General features: G+C 40.3%; 2 protein-coding genes across 2 annotated transcripts; both read left to right on the forward strand.

The window, feature by feature from the left end:
• Window positions 1-6,700: 6,700 nt before the first annotated feature.
• On the forward strand, window positions 6,701-16,417 carry LOC307034839 (uncharacterized protein; the record flags this gene model as incomplete). The annotated part of the gene is made up of 10 exons (XM_079673765.1): window positions 6,701-6,838; window positions 7,171-7,297; window positions 7,557-7,637; window positions 7,830-8,037; window positions 8,348-8,400; window positions 8,490-8,588; window positions 8,782-9,014; window positions 9,103-9,281; window positions 16,054-16,115; window positions 16,338-16,417. The coding sequence occupies exons 1-10, from the start codon at window positions 6,737-6,739 to the stop codon at window positions 16,415-16,417; spliced, it is 1,224 nt and encodes a 407-aa protein (XP_079529891.1). The 5' UTR covers window positions 6,701-6,736.
• LOC307038133 (uncharacterized protein) lies at window positions 15,980-17,160 on the forward strand. The gene is made up of 3 exons (XM_079679431.1): window positions 15,980-16,682; window positions 16,824-16,941; window positions 17,018-17,160. Exons 1-3 carry the CDS (start codon window positions 16,425-16,427, stop codon window positions 17,020-17,022), a joined length of 381 nt encoding a protein of 126 aa, XP_079535557.1. The 5' UTR covers window positions 15,980-16,424; the 3' UTR covers window positions 17,023-17,160.
• Window positions 17,161-17,188: the final 28 nt, after the last annotated feature.

Genomic DNA, 17,188 nt, shown 5'->3' on the forward strand with positions numbered 1-17,188 from the left:
ATCAACTCACACACACACACACACACACACACACACACACACACACACACACACACACACACACACACACACACACACACAGACCAAACAGCTCCTAAAACATAACTAAATATCAGGCTACAGCCCTTGTATATTTTATTATGTGAAGCACTATATGGTTTCATGAAAGATATCTACTGTTTATTTGTAGATATCTCCTAAAGCCTACAAATAAAGTGTGAAATGTAGGCCTGTTACATATATTATTGAGCGATATATATTATACACACTGTTCTGCTTTCTGCACTGACCTCAGCATCTGTTCTCACTGTAAACATCACCTCACAATGAAAGCATAACCTAACATCCATGGGAGATGTGATTAGTGAGTAAACAAACAAACGGTAAAGGGCAGAAAGTCTGATGCACATTTGATCATCTTGAATAACTTATAATCACAACGGGAACAGTTTGCAGAGATGTGCTTTGTTGACATCCAGCCATGCGTCACACCTCTTTTAAACATCACTGTTGGCTGAAATCGTCTCCGGAGAATACTTCAGTGTACCCTCGGTTATAGCTCCTCCAGAGACACTCCTCTCTCCTCTAAATCAGTGTATCCTCGGTTACGGCACCTCCTCGATGATCGATCCTCGACGACCCTTTACAGAAATTTGTTTTCCTTCGAGATGGCGCGCCGACATCCGTTTCCGGGTCGCTGCCGGAGGACCTGGGAGTCTGGGACGCGAAAATTATAGAAATGAGAAACGGCTCATTTCCCAGGACTCGCGTGCCTGCTTGACGCCGGGACGACCGGCTGCCCTCCCCGACAGGCGCACGGACGCGAGGGCCCGCTCATCACTGCGCGCACAAGTGCGACCGCAGTTTTAATTTGATGTTACTTCTGAGGGGGGTGTAAACTGGGATGAGAAGCAATGAGACAGGTGCTCAGCAAATTATAGGTTATATGAATAAATAAAAAGACGCATACAATTCAGAATTAAATAACTATATTGCACAAATGTCTCCAACACACAAATAGAACAATATGTACAATCAAAATAACTACACAAATTACATAACAATATCACAACATAAACTGGAATATAAAAAGTTGTAGGAAACACACAAACCAGAACACACGTTAAATAACTTATTTACAGAATTAGGCATCTCTGTAGTTAAAGTTAAACTCCCAAACTGCCCTCTAAAGTCTAACCTTTCTTGCCTTCTTCGATGCAGTTAAATATAGCTTTCATTTCAGTATGCACAATGTAGGCCTATTACTTTTTCAGAATAGGAACTGTTAGAACAATAACACAATTTTCTACACTAATTCTTTGCATAACATATCTCACAAAAGATGAGCTACAACATACAGTATCAGTACTGTAGGCCCTATATTACAGACGTCTTTTAATTAAGACTCCAGTATTGAAAGTTACACAAAGGACTTGTCAGTACAATTACCTTTGAGGTGTTTGCTAAATGAAGGTGACTAAATCAATACGGTTATAGTGGTCGTTTATAACGTTTTTATTGCAGGGCTACACATTATCGTTCTGAAGTAAGACGGTTTGAAATTATTGTTAGTTGCTGAACTGACGACGACACACAGGCAGCTAACAAGCAGCAATGGAGATAAGGTTACCAGAATAATTTAATGATATGCTTAACATGTTAAACCCTGGGCCTATTTTTCAGGCCTCAGGCTGAAAAATGACATGCCCAGAATGAATGAGTATATCTTCACAAAGCAATGATACACCTGTGAGTCGGCTGTAGAAGTGTCAGAATCAATATAGATGTTGCTGTGTCAGAGTAAATTCGGATTGAACAGTAAAAAAAATTCAATTCTAATCTCCGCCTAAAAAACCCACATTATTTATAATGAAAACCACCCTTGAATGATGGAATAGTAGCCCAGAACCTTTAGGGATCCAAACCACAATATATCATAGGTACCCTGTGTCAGGATAGATGCTAATTTAGTGAAACTTTTGGCAGATAGCATGAAGTAGAAAAGATCGCCATCGCCAAATAATGTGCTAATGTAGCGTTAGCTTGTTTTCGTTTTAGACAATTTCGACGCTTGGTGTTGGAAATTGTGTTTCGTTTAGGTAAAAATGGTTAATATCATCTGTTAGCTGAGTTTATCCTGTTAAGTGGGTATGCATCAATAATAGGTTGTTAAATGTCAATAAGCCCTGAGACGCTGTTTCTTACAAAATGCAAGGAGCACAAGGGGCAATCGGGCTTAAGAGGTTTTTAATATAGCTCAACTAAATAAATGAGATGTTACAGGGGCATACCTTTTATCTTTTGAGCGTTTCTCTTCTGCTTCTTTCCTTTTCATTCTAAACTGGGCACCTGATGCCTTATTTTCTCCATCACCGTAGGTATTAATTTGCGACCCGAGAATCAGTGCATAGCTTCCCCCTCCCCCCAGTGGTGTAGTGGGCGTTGGACGTGGGGGTACGCCTTACCCCCACTTATTTGGAGCATGATCTTTTTTTTAATAGTCTAATAAATATAAAATCATTGCCAGTGTTATCAGTTGCAAGTGTTTATTTGTTGTAATAATGACAAAAACATAATACATTTCACAGTAATTATAATAAAAAATAAAAACGATTTCCTTAAAAAATGATGACTCGTCATCACGCTCGTGACCCCGCGGCGAGCTGGGGGTGTGTCAGTGATTTGGCGGCAGCTCTTTCCCTCAAGAACGCTAACGAAAAAGCTCTGCAATGGCAGGCAAACATTCTATACTTGACTTCTTTTCTAAAAAGAATATCATTCACAAAAAGAAAGAGGCTAGTAGCACCGAAGCTACAAGTGAAGCTGCTACTAGTACATCATCAGAAGAGCCGCCGAAAGATGTGGATAATGCTAGCACTAACGTCAACGTTAGCTATGCTAGCAACGTTCCCGTGTGTGTGTGTGTGTGTGTGTGTGTGTGTGTGTGTGTGTGTGTGTGTGTGTGTGTGTGTGTGTGTGTGTGTGTGTGTGTGTGTGTGTGTGTGTGTGTGTGTGTGTGTGTGTGTGTGTGTGTGTGTGTGTGTGTGTGTGTGTGTGTGTGTGTGTGTGAAAAAAGCAGCGCTGTCTGCTTATTTGCAATGTAGGCTAGGCCTAATCAGAATAATTTCAAGTCCAGATTCAATGTTGTTTGCTGTAGGCTATATTTTTCGTTTTGTTTATTTAATAAGTTAATTTCAGGACAACTTTGGAAATTGTGTTTGTTTGTTATGAGTTTTAAATAGATTTTGAAAGTAGAGAGAGAGAGAGAGAGAGAGAGAGAGAGAGAGAGAGAGAGAGAGAGAGAGGCAGCGCTGTCTGCTTAGTTGCAATACTGTAGCTCAAGCATTTATGCAACCTAGGCCTATACATTGTTTATGTAACTTATGTGCCAGTGTGTCCCAACCCAGTCTAACGGCATTTCCTGTTCACCAACACGATTTTTTATCTATTGATTCGTGTTCACCAACACGATTTTCCCCTTTTTTTCGTGTTGCACAGCACGATTTTAAAAGCAATGTATTTCTATTGGTAGTCTTTCCCCTTTTTTTTCGTGTTGCACAGCACAATTTTAAAAGCAATGTATTTCTGTTGGTAGTCTCACGGCATTACGTGTTATAGGAAGACCGGAAGCTGTGTGGTTCATAAAAACATGTTCTTACTCAATATCAAGCCACGATTATTGCTTTTATTTAAAATTGTATCATTTCGGACTTTTGTTGCTGTCTGTGAGGAAAATAAATGGGGCTCATTTTTCCTTCTAATTTGTTATTCTTTTCAAAATAACACACTGTTATTTGGTCAACAATAACACACAATTATCCTTGTTTTTATTTATTTGTTTAATTCCATAATCTCGGTCTTTTTTGCCGTCCTTCAGGAACTGAATTTCAAAATAGAAATAACCGGAAACAGACGTAGGCCTATAAGGGACATTTAGAGCATCATCGAGTTTAGGATGGCCGAAGACACTACACCAGTATTAAACGCCAATTATTAACCAATTAAAATGAACCAATTAAACATCTCTCTGACACAGTTTAAACGCATTTAAAGTGGAAGAATTGTTCGTGTCTACTCTTCGTATCTCGGGGAGCTGGAAGCTGTATTATTTTAAAAAAATACAAATAATTTTTTTTTTTTTTTTAACCATAACGGGTAATTTACACAACATTGAGTCAAACTTACCCTTGTTTTAATCCTTGTTTTATTTATGTTAAATTGTTGTTGTCGGTTAATTTTCCATTTTATTTATTTTGGTTTAAGATATCATTATTTTTTATTTATTATCATGTTAGATGTTTAAACTTTTCTGCATTTTATAAGGCAATATATACTTTTTTGTTTTTGTCCGTAGGCTACTTAGGTTATTAAAGAGTTATCGTGTCAAAATATAGGAAATGTATTAATATTTTTATTGTATAATCGGTACAGGAAATTACATCATTCAGAGCACCACCTATTGGCCAAAAACGCTGCCACCGGCATTGCGATCCATCCTCTGACAAAGTAAGTTGGGTCACTAAAGTCTGATACATGTTTTGCTTAGATTTAATAATTGGGGCTTTTTTTTAAGCCTTTACTCGCATGGTTCATCATACATACTGAACTGTTCTAAGTCTGAGAAATGCTTTCGCCATAATCAGCAAAGCAACATTAATGTGAAATTATTCTTGCGGGCGGCTAGCTAGCTAGCTCACGTTCAACATAAGCTTAAACTAGTTTAGCAACATTTATATCAGCTCATAAGTGGTGTGTGAAAAATATTTGTCTTAATTACGGCTACATACGTCGGTGTTAAAGTGTGAGTTATACCTGAGTTCCTCCTACAAAGGCTGCGCCAACAGGGTGTTGAGGGCTCCGCTCTCGACTGGCTCACCTCCTACCTCACCGACAGGCAACAATTCATCTCCCTCTCTGGCCACACATCCGCCCTCTCCCCAGTCACACAGGGGGTCCCCCAGGGCTCAGTCCTCGGCCCCCTCCTCTTCATCTGCTATCTTTTCCCCCTTGGTCACATTATTCGCAACCTCAACCTTGATTTCCACTGTTACGCCGATGACACCCAGATCTACATCACCACCAAATCCCCTCACAACCCTCCCCTCACCCATATCGAAACCTGCATCTCTTCAATAAAAACATGGCTGACTCACAATTTCCTTAAACTCAACAGTGATAAAACAGAGCTACTCATCATAGGCACCAGATCAACCCTCAATAAAACAGGACCCATTTCACTCACCATTGAGAATTCGACCATCACCCCCTCCCCCCTGGCACGCAATCTTGGCGTTATCCTGGACCCCACCCTCTCCTTTGACCCCCATGTCAGCTCCATCATCAAGATCTCCTACTTCCACCTCCGCCGCATTGCCAAAATCAAACACTACCTCCCCCCCCGTGCTGCTGAATCCCTCATCCATGCCTTCATCACCTCCCGCCTCGACTATTGCAACGCCCTCCTCACTGGCATCTCTTCCCATTCCCTCCATAGACTCCAAATGGTACAAAACTCTGCTGCCCGCCTCCTCACCCACACCCGGACCCGTGAACACATCACTCCCGTTCTCCGCTCTCTTCACTGGCTCCCCATCAAACAACGCATCATCTTCAAAACACTCCTCCTCACCTATAAAGCCCTTCACCACCTAGCCCCCCCCTACCTCTCTGACCTCCTCATCCCCTACAACCCCCCCCGAGCCCTCCGATCCTCCTCCACTCTCTCCCTCACAGTACCACCATCAAGACTCAAAACATTTGGCAACAGAGCATTCTCCAGATCAGCACCCCGCCTCTGGAACTCCCTCCCCCAATCTGTCCGCCACTCTCCCACACTGTCTACCTTCAAAACCCAGCTGAAAACATACCTCTTCTCCCAAGCCTTCAACTTACCCTACCCCCCAACCCACTGACTTCACTCACACCCCACGCTGTATCTCTTATTCACCCCACGCTGCATCTCTTATTCATACATTCATCAACTTTTTCTTTCCTCTTTTCCATTATGTTGTCTTTTGCTCGTTGTCCTATGCTTGCTCCCCCCCTGTGTTGTCCTTTGCCTGTTCATGTAATGTTCATGTTCAATTTTCTTGTCCAATATGTTGTCTTCTGCCTGTTCACCCCCTTTCTGTACTTTTAATTTTTTTGTAAGCGACTTTGGGTTATTGAAAAGCGCTATATAAATAAAAGTTATTATTATTATTATTATTATTATACGTTATCTTAATCGCTTTTGTTTTACACATGACAGTACTAACGCTGGCCGACATTTTAATATATGTTTGGGGGGGAGGGGCATAGTCCACGTCCATGTGCTTGTTACGCGTATGAAACAGGAAACACGTAAATGAACTCAGTCTGTCTAAAGTAGTTAAACCGTCACAATGTGCATTTAAAAAAGCTAGTTTCACTACATAATTCACTTTTTCTGTTCTCTCCTGCAACTCCGTACCCACACCACAAACCCATACACTGATCTACACCATCATAAAACCAACGGCACTTTTAAGAGCCAAACTCAACCTATCTCTCTGTCTATCTACCTACCTTTCTTATAGTTGTTGTCTCTATCTTTTTCTATCATTCATTATCTATTTCTTCATCTATCCATTTCAATCTTACAATCTGTCTCTCTATTTCTGTTTGTCTCATACAGCAGCTGTTGCATATCTGTTGTGTCTGGCTGGCTGGCTGTCTGGCTGGCTGTCTGGCTGGCTGGCTGGCTGGCTGTGTTGCAATGGCAACAAAACACAACCCAGACCCCAATAATCCCACATCCAAAGAAGGGAAACGCATGGCTCTTGAGCTGAAGCATGAACACATGCTAGCTGAAGCTAAGGTTGGTGTTTTAACCCATATGACCTCATTCCTTTCCCACTTGAATTTGGCACTATCTGTTATCCAAAAAATGCTGAACAGGCCAAGAGTAACTGGATTTTGGATCAATGTATAGGGCCTTTGCAAAACGGTTCATCATTACAACATGGGGGGCAGAGGCTTACTAAAAATAAAGCTTGTTCAACTTGTTTTACTTCATTATTTGTATATGGTAGGAAAAACTTGAAGCAAAAATGTTCTTCAAGTGAATGAATTTACTTTTATTTGTCCACTGTCATATGGTATCAGTTTATCAGCAACATCAACCTTACATGAGTTGTTACTCGGTCACAGAAAGCAGCTGAGGAGAGGAAACGGGCACGCTCTGTAGGAGACACTTTACAGTCCCCTAAAAGGGGCTGTGTAGGACATGGCAAGCCGAGAGGGAGGCGTGGAGGGCGACGCCAAGGCTCAGCTACAGGTTGAAATCCCAATTATTTTACATTTTTATGAATTTACTAAGTAAATGGTTGGAAAATCGAATTAAAACACAATAATTGCTTGTTGAGGGTCTACAATAATTCCAATATATAAACGCATAGTGACACTACAGTCGGAAACATTCCCACTGTGGTGTCATAAGAACTATGCTTTATTTAATTTCACAAGCTTTTAAACAATAGGTAGATAATACAAATCATCAGTTATCTGTTGTTAACCCTCTGTGTGATGTTTTACAGTCACATCCCCCCCGACTGAGGGCTTCCAGTCTTCCAGTGTGGAGGTTCTGCGTACTGAACCTTCAGCACAACACGAATTTGGTAAATCACAAAAATGGCTTTAAGTTTAAAACTAAAATCAATTTTATACACAACTGACAGTTCAGGACTCGAACGAGGAATGTAATTCAGTAAAGATATTGGCCAGTTCCTGAGCAAAGAAATGATCCTTGATTTTTAGTGTTCATCTTAAATATAGTCATTTACAGTTAAAGTTTCCAATTCTGTTCCCAGAAAAGAATATGGAGAGACTCTCTGACATTCTTTCCTCATGTCCTCCTCCTGAGCCTCAAAAAAGCTCTGCCTCATCCTGGTCTTTTCGGCAGCAGAAAGCCTCAGAGCGCTGGAAAGAAGCGAGACCACACCACCTGCAATGCCTTCTAGAAAAAGAGGCTGTTGGTCATCCCCTGTGTGGCCTCTGCCACGAGCCGGCTGTTATTAGGTGAGATAACATTTACCTTTATTTCAATTACTTTACCTAATTGTAATTGTTCAGTGTTAATGCTCAGTGCCCTGCTATTTCAGCTAACATGCATGACTTTTGGGATGTTAGAAAACTGGATACCTAGAGAAAACCCACATGAAAATGAAAGTAATTCTAGGATATTAGAATAATTTTGTATTTCCTCCCAAGGTGTAGAGAGTGTCTCACTAAAGGAGTGGTTCTGTGGAGACAGTGATGTACTTCATCACAAGAACCAGCCACTCCACAACAGGGACAGTTTAATGAATGGGTTTTTTAAACCAATTAGTCCAACAACGTGTGTTGTTAGAGTGGAAGGTGGATATGACACCCATGACCAAGGTGTGCTCTCTCAAACTTGCATTTTGATGTTCACATGTCTCTTCGGCCAGCATATAATGGTAATTAGTGCTTTTCTTTTTTTTTGACAGCTTGCATATTGCCAACTGTGAAGGCACCCAACTGCTCCTGTAAAGGCACAAACTTCACTGTGGTACCAGGCAAACCAGTGATTTTAATTACCATCAATGGTAAACAAATATATATATATAAATATATATTTGGATTTCTATTGAATTGTTGTTATATGTTTACTGTTGTGGGCTGAGGCATTGTGCTTCCACTTGGAGTAAAACCTTCATGTAATATCTGTTCATCTTTGACTATTTGTAGATGGAGCTGTTGTAAAATGTGTCTTAATTATGTTTATTTACTTGTTCCAAGGGCGTTATGACTTGCATCTGCCACTATATGTCTGTCAAACTTGCCAGCAGCAGTGGACCCCCGACTTGAAAGTCCTCCTTAAGAGTGGATACTGGCCAGCTTCGGTCAGTATTTCCACACTTTACACCTTGGACCTCCTGAGCTCCTTTGAAGAGCTCAAGGTCATCTCTCCGGGATTCTCCAGACAGGCCTTTGCAAAGCTGCTGGAGCATCGCACAAAGTGTGGAGGAAGAGTAAGTGTAAATATTCTTTACCATATTATACATTATAACATTTCCGTAAATAGACAAAATCACAGCAATATATGTAATTATCTTCCAGTCTGGACCTGTCAACGGAGATGCACTGCAGCGCAGCTTTCTGGAGTTTTCCTATGCCTCGTATGAGGAAGACCAGCTCTGCTGTGGTGCTCCTTTCATCTGCCCTGCCTGCACGCCGGAGATGTTGGCTGTTTCTGCCGATGGAAACAGGAAGCTGTATCGCTTTCGGCGAAGTGGAAGGTGCTGTTTTTACAATGTTGTTATTTAACTTTTTTGATTATTGTTTCTATTTCATGGATATGTTTGCTACAGATGTAGCGATTCATTTCAGACAGTTTGAAACGCGAGGGCCGTGATTGGTACGTAATCTACCCTCGCTCAAGGGAAAACCTCCAGCTTGACTTGAGACCGCCCCCGTGATAGATAAATATAATTATAATGAAGCCAGCTGCAATGGATCAATGATCCACCAGGGGGTGCAGTGGAGTTCCACACTGGAGCTCATGTGAAATAAAGTGAGATACAGTATGCTGGATGTACAGCGGAACTTTGTTAAGATCCATATGTCACGGATATCATACTACTGTGCTAAATAAGAGACATGTAATCATTTACAAAACATCACCATGTTGTTATTTAACAAAATAATTTTGTTATTCAAAAAAAACGAACGGGAGGAAATGCAGCCCGGCTCTCGATTTTTAATCCTAATTTAATCATCATCTTCACCACGATCATTTATGTTTATGTTCGCCGAATTGACATGAAATCACTGACACATATGAATATACTGTATTCAACTTCATTAAAACGTTATTAACGTGCCTAAACTCAGTAATTCACCAAAAATATGTATATTTTAATGGAGTTTCGTCGGTCGATCAGGATCCCAAAGTGTAGCGGAGGGATCCTCATCTGGATGAAGGGTGTTATTTTCCCCATAAAGAACAAGTCGCTGCAAATTATCCCACTTATTACATGGCCACATTCTCAACAAAGTAACGACATGACTCCCAATATTAATTGAAATGCTTTTATGGATTTAGAACATGTTTTTATTGATTTAAAAAATAGTTGTATTGATTTAAATTCACATGCATCCGCTAAGAAAAATAGTCCGTTGTTACAGTTTTTTAAACAGTCTGAATTAAACGGCAGCTCTCAGCTGTGTATTTACACAACTAATGGCCCATCAACCACAGCTCTCTCCCCCCCTCCCCCCCTGATCTTTCTTCTCCAGCAGCTAAATCAACAGTAGGTTACTCTGAGTGACCATAGACTGTATGTGACAAGCTTACAGTTAGTGACGTAACAACACCATAAAAGCTGGTGGGTTGAAAGCAATACGGGAGGTAAAAATAACTACAATAATTGTGACTTATTTATTGTGGCTTTTATGTTTTTTGGTATAAAATGTTATGTAGTTCAGGCTTATAGTTCACCCTTCTCTAAAAGCCTTCAACAATGACAATATTCATTGTAATTTAATAAATCCTTCCAACACACATTGTAAAAAATAGCCTACTGTAAGTTAAGAAATCATTTCAATATGTACATCTTCTGATGTAACAACAATAACATCATAAATAGTAACATAGCTGAACATGGTATTGCACATTTAGCTTTGAGTGTTACTGACCTGAGATGTTTTTATTACATGAATTAAGGTGACTGAGGCTTTTTAACATACAGGGATGCAAACTCATCAGGTATGAAAAAGGTGACAAGGATCCGAGCCCCCGGCTCCCCCACCCCACGGAATGACAGAGGATTTTAACAGTCAGAACAACTAAAGCAGCAGTGTTAATAATAACAGAAACGCCAAAGAGTCACATCTAATAGAAATATATAAAAGCATTTATTTTAAATTGTGGAGCAGTCAGTTTATAATTTTGGCAGCACTGTTGAGCATTTTGAAAATGTATTTTCATGCCTCTGTGCAAGGCTTAAGTCTTTTTATCTTTATAGCCACATGGTGTAAAGTAACTAAGTTCATAAACTCAACAAGTACTATACTTGGGCACAATTTTGAGATACTTGTACTTTATTTAAGTATTTCAATGTTTTGCTACTTGTTCTTCTACTCCACTACAGTTCAGAGGTACATGGTGTACTTTGACTCCACTACATGTATTTAATACCTTTAGTGACTTCACAGATGTGGATGAATGATGTGAAATATAATCAAGTGTTAAATCAGACTTTAGTTCCACCTGGAGTAAATCCACAAGCTACCCTGCAGTATACAAAGTCATTCAAACTAGCTGCACCTTTAGCAGCTTTGAGAAAACTTTCATGATCAATCATTATAAAACACATCATATCTATTATTCTGAAATGGACCAATCTGCACAATGACTACTTTTACTGTCGCTACTTTCACTATATTTTGATGATAATACTTTTCTACTTTTACTTGAGGAACATTTTGAATGCAGGACTTTTACTGTAACAGAGTATTCCTACACTCTGGGACTATTACTTTTAGTCAAGTACAAGATCTGAGTACTTCTACTTTTACTCAAGTACAAGACCTGAGTACTTCTACTTTTACTCTAGTACAAGATCTGTGTGCTTCTACTTTTACTCAAGTACAAGACCTGAGTGCTTGTACTTTTACTCAAGTACAAGATTTGAGTACTTCTACTTTTACTCTAGTACAAGATCTGTGTGCTTCTACTTTTACTCAAGTACAAGATCTGAGTACTTCTACTTTTACTCAAGTACAAGACCTGAGTACTTCTACTTTTACTCAAGTACAAGATCTGAGTACTTCTACTTTTACTCAAGTACAATATACTTATACCACCTCTGTTTATAGCCTATGAAAAGAAACAGAAGGCTAAAGCTAACGTTAGTAGATAGTGACAATGTATGCTAGCTAGCTAGCTCAACGATTCCTTAAATAATATTGCCACAAAAAAACTTTTCAGTTCACATCACGCTCTGCCGCTCCGACAGGGAGCTATGCTCTGAACACCTGAACAGCCCGTTCTAACAGCTGTTCACCAGCGGTCCAGTCTGTGCCACAGTGACTCCGGACGCACAGTTAATATTAACGAACGCACCCGTAGGTAATGTAGCTGCTGAAGCTAGACCATCATCTCGGAGCAGCAGAGCCTTATTATACATCCATGAGCAGAGCCGACAGGCAGGAAGACTCGAGCACACAGCTCGTACTTCATTATAATATATAAAAAAAGAACACCATGCGTGTCATGATGGCACATAACAGCTCACGGCCGCAGATTACTCCGGGTCCCAGCCCCCCCCATACCCCAAAAATATTTGTATTGCAGATCTACATGAATCACACAAACGACTTATTTTGGATTCAAAACGGCGAATTTCGCCGAAAGGTGACAAGTTTGCATCACTGAACATAGACAGAGCACAACTGAAACATAACATCTGAAACGATGTAACAACATAATACACTTGTGGGGATGCTTGGGATGTGAGGAGTGAGGGACACGGCTTCGAACGGGCGTGTCGCCTGGCAGGACAGGAGAGTGTGAGCACCAGTCTGCCTTGATCTATGAATTCATGTCCGTGACACTCACTGCTGCCCACAGCTGTTTTATAGAAGGAAATTCCTTCACTTCATGAAAGTGTTTTAACCACACACACCTCTACTACACACACATGACGGGTGTTATTTTCCCCATAAGGAACAAGTCGCTGCAAATTATCCCGCTTATTACACGGCCAAATTCTCAACAAAGTAACGACATGACTCCCAATATTAATTTAAATGCTTTTATGGATTTAGAAAATGTTTTTATTGATTTAAAAAATAGTTGTATGTATTGATTTAAAAAATAGTTGTATGTATTGATTTAAATTGACATGCATCCGCTAAGAAAAATAGTCCGTTGTTACAGTTTTTTAAACAGTCTGAATGAAACGGCAGCTCTCAGCTGTGTATTTACACAACTAATGGCCCATCAACCACAGCTCTCTCCCCCCATCCCCCCTTGATCTTTCTTCTCCAGCAGCTAAATTAACGGTAGGTTACTCTGAGTGACAAGCTTACAGTTAGACACAACACTGTCATTGCAAGTGACCCTCAGTTAGTTGACTTTTATGTTCAACTACTAAATTCGTTATTGAAAAAAAAGGGCTTCTACTGTACCTAATTACCTTAACACTAGAACCGCCAGAGGTTTTTGTATAGGCCTACCTAAACCTGTCAAATCCCGCTATTAGAATGCCATTTTTAACAACATATGGTGCTACATAACACACTTTCAGGAAAAGTCAGGGACTGGGAGACTTTAATATTTTATTGAAAAAAAGTTACATTGCACACACACAACACACATCACACAAATTCACCCGATTGGCGGTTCTAGTTTTAAATAAACTCACTAATTAATGAAACCAGTTCAATACGCATTATTCTTATTCTTATCATTCTTTATGAGCGCAGAAATAGTCTTAAAATCAGATCTGTTTTTTAAATGAAATCTGATGGCAGGCAGTTAGCTCTGATCACCTATGACAAATGCGCCGCACCTAATCGCTGGCCATTCAGCCACAGACACTGTTCGAAATGGGGGGGAGCTAGGAGGACCTTGGCTCCCCCGAAGAGGGAGGGAGCTCCCCTGAAGGCTGACTTTGAGATAAATGGGGGGAGCCCAAAACAATCGTGCATATTTGTGTCACACAGATTAGAAATGTTGAGTTTCTGTAAATAACAGTTCTTGAAAGGAATAATAGTTATTGTTCATTACAGTTTCTGAATATTTGTTTTATATTTGTGAATATGTCTGGGTGTTGCCATCTGTATGTGGCGGCGCTGCATTCTTACTTACGTTGCTATGATTATGGCGGTGATGCCGGCGCGGTATTTGAAATGTTCATATTGATATTTTTTTAACTCTGGCTGTGTAATAAAAAAATATGGCAAAACGAAAACAGCCAAGCGTCACAGCTTTTGGATTCACAAGCAAAGAAGCGAAGGAGTCTAAAAATGACAACGTGAACGGAAAACAACTTTTAGTTGGCCGGCTGTAAGCGGCGTTAGGGTCGAGTTTGACAGCTCCACACCGAGGGAGAGGCCTGCCGATGCGGAGCCTGAAGAGGCTTCAACAACGGCCACATCCGCCGGCATAGTGACACCGTCTGTATTAGTAGAAGAGTGTTTTTATAGCAATTGATCGCATCCGCGCTGCTGCGCCAGTCAACAGAGCGTGCGTGTGACATATTTAGTAGCAGGATGTGCTCTGAAAAATAGGGCTCCCCGAAAGCAAATGGGTAATTCGAAAACTGACAGAGCTCCCTCTATACAAATCAAACTGTAGAAGGTGTGAAAGCACCTATTGTTTTAAATAATGGTCGGAATGTGACCTGTGAGCCTTCTGAATTACCGTGGGACAGCACATTCTAAACTAAAATGTTCAATCAATAAAGTAACATCTTATCTTATCTTAATAATATCTTCATATTAATAATAATAATAAATCATACAGTATGTGTCCGAAAGGGAGCAGGAGGAAGCAAACACAAAAATATACTGCATATTAAAGCAAACGATTGTAAAGGTTAAAGTATGAGCATAACAAATAAAGAAGTGTAATGTAAACATTTACATTATAATTATGATTATTTAATATATAAAGACTATATATTATTGAATTACAAGATTAGATATACTTTAGTTGATCTAAAATATTGATGTGTTCAAATGCTCTTCAAAACACAACTGAAAGTCCATGAAACTTGTCTTTCTGTATTTGTGAATGAAGCGCCATCTCCTGGTTAAAACCTAAAATTGGAGATCTGGCAACGCCCTCTTGGAAAATAGTGGGAGGGCTTAACATTCCTCAATACTGGTGGGAACATGTTTCAAATGGGGGGTGCTGTGGGGATGACACCAGGGCTGGTTCTGACCAATGTGCTGCCCTATAGGCAAGATTTTAGCTGGCAATGAAAAACCTCTACTAAAGACCAATACACTACAAAAAGAGAAACATATTGACATGGTGGAAAGCTTATATAACAAGGCTTCAAATGTATTTAGTATTATAACATGTTTTAATTGGGGGGGTGGACTTCACATCCTCTAGGGGGGTCCGGGATGCCCCCCCTTTTTAACATTTTAAAGTAAAATGCTTCAATCTGGTGCACTTTGAGCGCCCAATTAGAGACTGATCTAGCGGATACTACTCTAAAACACCCATATGAAAAAGATCGGTTTGCATTTTATTAATCAAATAAGTATGTGAACATTTCCAATAACCTACCATAGCCAATAACAAATAAATGTAACTTATTTTATTTGTGTTGTTCATTCATATCTTATTTTATCAGTTAACATTTATTTATTTATGCATATTTTTAAATCTCTCCAGTTTTAAACGATATTTTTGGTTTACTGTCCTATAGTATACATTGGAATGATGTCAAACCTGTTTTTATTTATCCTAATAATTATAAAGGTGTGCATTGGAAATATTTGTTTACATAAACTGTGATTAAAACGTTTGAGACTCACTGAGATAACTTAGACTAAAGTGAACTATCTAAACACTCAGAGTCCTTTACCTCACTGAGCCTCTCCGTCTGACAGGACAGAGCTCTCCCTCCACATTATTGTAGAAACAGCTTCTTATATCCGTTAGCGCAGCAGAAGCTAACAACAATCCCCGCCGGTACCGCGGTATCCCCTCTCTCTATCTCTCTCACTTTGGCTGTGAGCTGCGGGCGCCTGCTAAGCCAACATCCTCCACTTTTATCACTACAGCGCCCATCGTACAGGGCAAATGGAAAATGTAACCGGGGTGAAAAGGGTGTTATCTTTACTTAATTAGGAATGTTGTTACATCAAGGCTGAAAATTCTTTTTTTTTGTATTATATCTTGTGGAAGTGCAGATCCCCTGTCCTCCACCAGGGGGTGCTGCAGCACCCTCAGCACCCCTACTTCCCACGGCCATGCTGGTGGTAGGCAGGAAGCTGTAAGCTGGAGTCCGAAATTCAGTGCTCCATCTGTAATCTTTTTTTCCTCAGTTCTGATGGCAGCGCCTTTTTTAATGGGCTCTTTGTAGCAGAAGACAGCGCGGTGGCTGCATGTGTCGACAAAATACAGAGATCACTGAAAAATGCAATTTTTTATTCGTCATTTTACCTTATGGTATATCACAAATATAGCCATGTATATCCGACCCTGACTTTCTTCAAATTCAGCTACTTCTCCTTACCATCTACTCCAAAATCAGATAATTAGAACAAATGGTGTAGATCGTGATTCCATTGCTTTTAACTGATTTGTCATGATGTAATGTGTGTCTTAGACCCAGGGAAGAGGCACATGTGGGGACTCCCACTGGACAGCAGCGAGGGAGACGTCAAGGAGGGCTTCGAAGCTGGATGAAGAAGGGATGGAGGTGGCTGTATGTTGCCATGGGTTTCTTTTGAAGGCCTTACATATGTACAGGGGGGAGATATTCGCCTACCTCCTGTATCTTCAAAAGGAACTCATGCCAGCCAAAGCCAAGTTCTTCGCCATGGATGTGGCTTGGAAGTACTGGCCGTACATGGAGAAAGCTGCAAGTGTCCTTCCTGCTCTCCAGGAGCTGACCACCATGAAGCCATTCCTCAGTGTAATGCATGCTCGATCCCATGCTACCAAATGCAAGGTATGTGAAATATTTTTGTATCACGTACTTTTATATTTTTTATATTTATAACACTGAAGTAGTAAATATCTAAGCTATACTGTTTAGTATAGTAGTATGTAGCCTCTTTGCACAACAATTCCAGCAACCTTTTACCATCAGATTATATGGAGTGGGAAGAACCAGGAGGGAGCAGGGATGACCGCTGGGGAAGAGGTGGAGCAGGTCAACAGCTACCTGTCCCGTTGTGCCCTGACAACAAAATACATGTCCAAAGCAGGTGAGTGGAAGGTTTTGCCCTATTATTGCATACTTTTTTAGATGACACATCATAACCTCATTATTGCTTTCAAAAGCATGACTGGACATGCTCACAGTGCATGCAATGGGATGGAACAGGAAAAAAGGTGACTCCCTTCATCAGGCACTTTCCACAAGATATGTGAAGGTGAGCCTCCTATTAAAGGTGTTGTTGTGTCCTTTGTCATTTGCACATGGCTTGTTGTTAATCATAGCAAGTTTTAATC

Source organism: Notothenia rossii (genome assembly GCF_949606895.1).
Source record: "Notothenia rossii genome assembly, chromosome: 4".
Taxonomy (NCBI): domain Eukaryota; kingdom Metazoa; phylum Chordata; class Actinopteri; order Perciformes; family Nototheniidae; genus Notothenia; species Notothenia rossii.

Excerpts from the sequence above, each read along its gene's own strand:
- LOC307038133 (XM_079679431.1), top strand. The coding sequence starts at position 16,425 with ATGGAGGTGGCTGTATGTTGCCATGGGTTTCTTTTGAAGGCCTTACAT. Across the intron at positions 16,683-16,823 it reads CCCATGCTACCAAATGCAAG|ATTATATGGAGTGGGAAGAA; the intron begins GTATGTGAAATA and ends TTTTACCATCAG.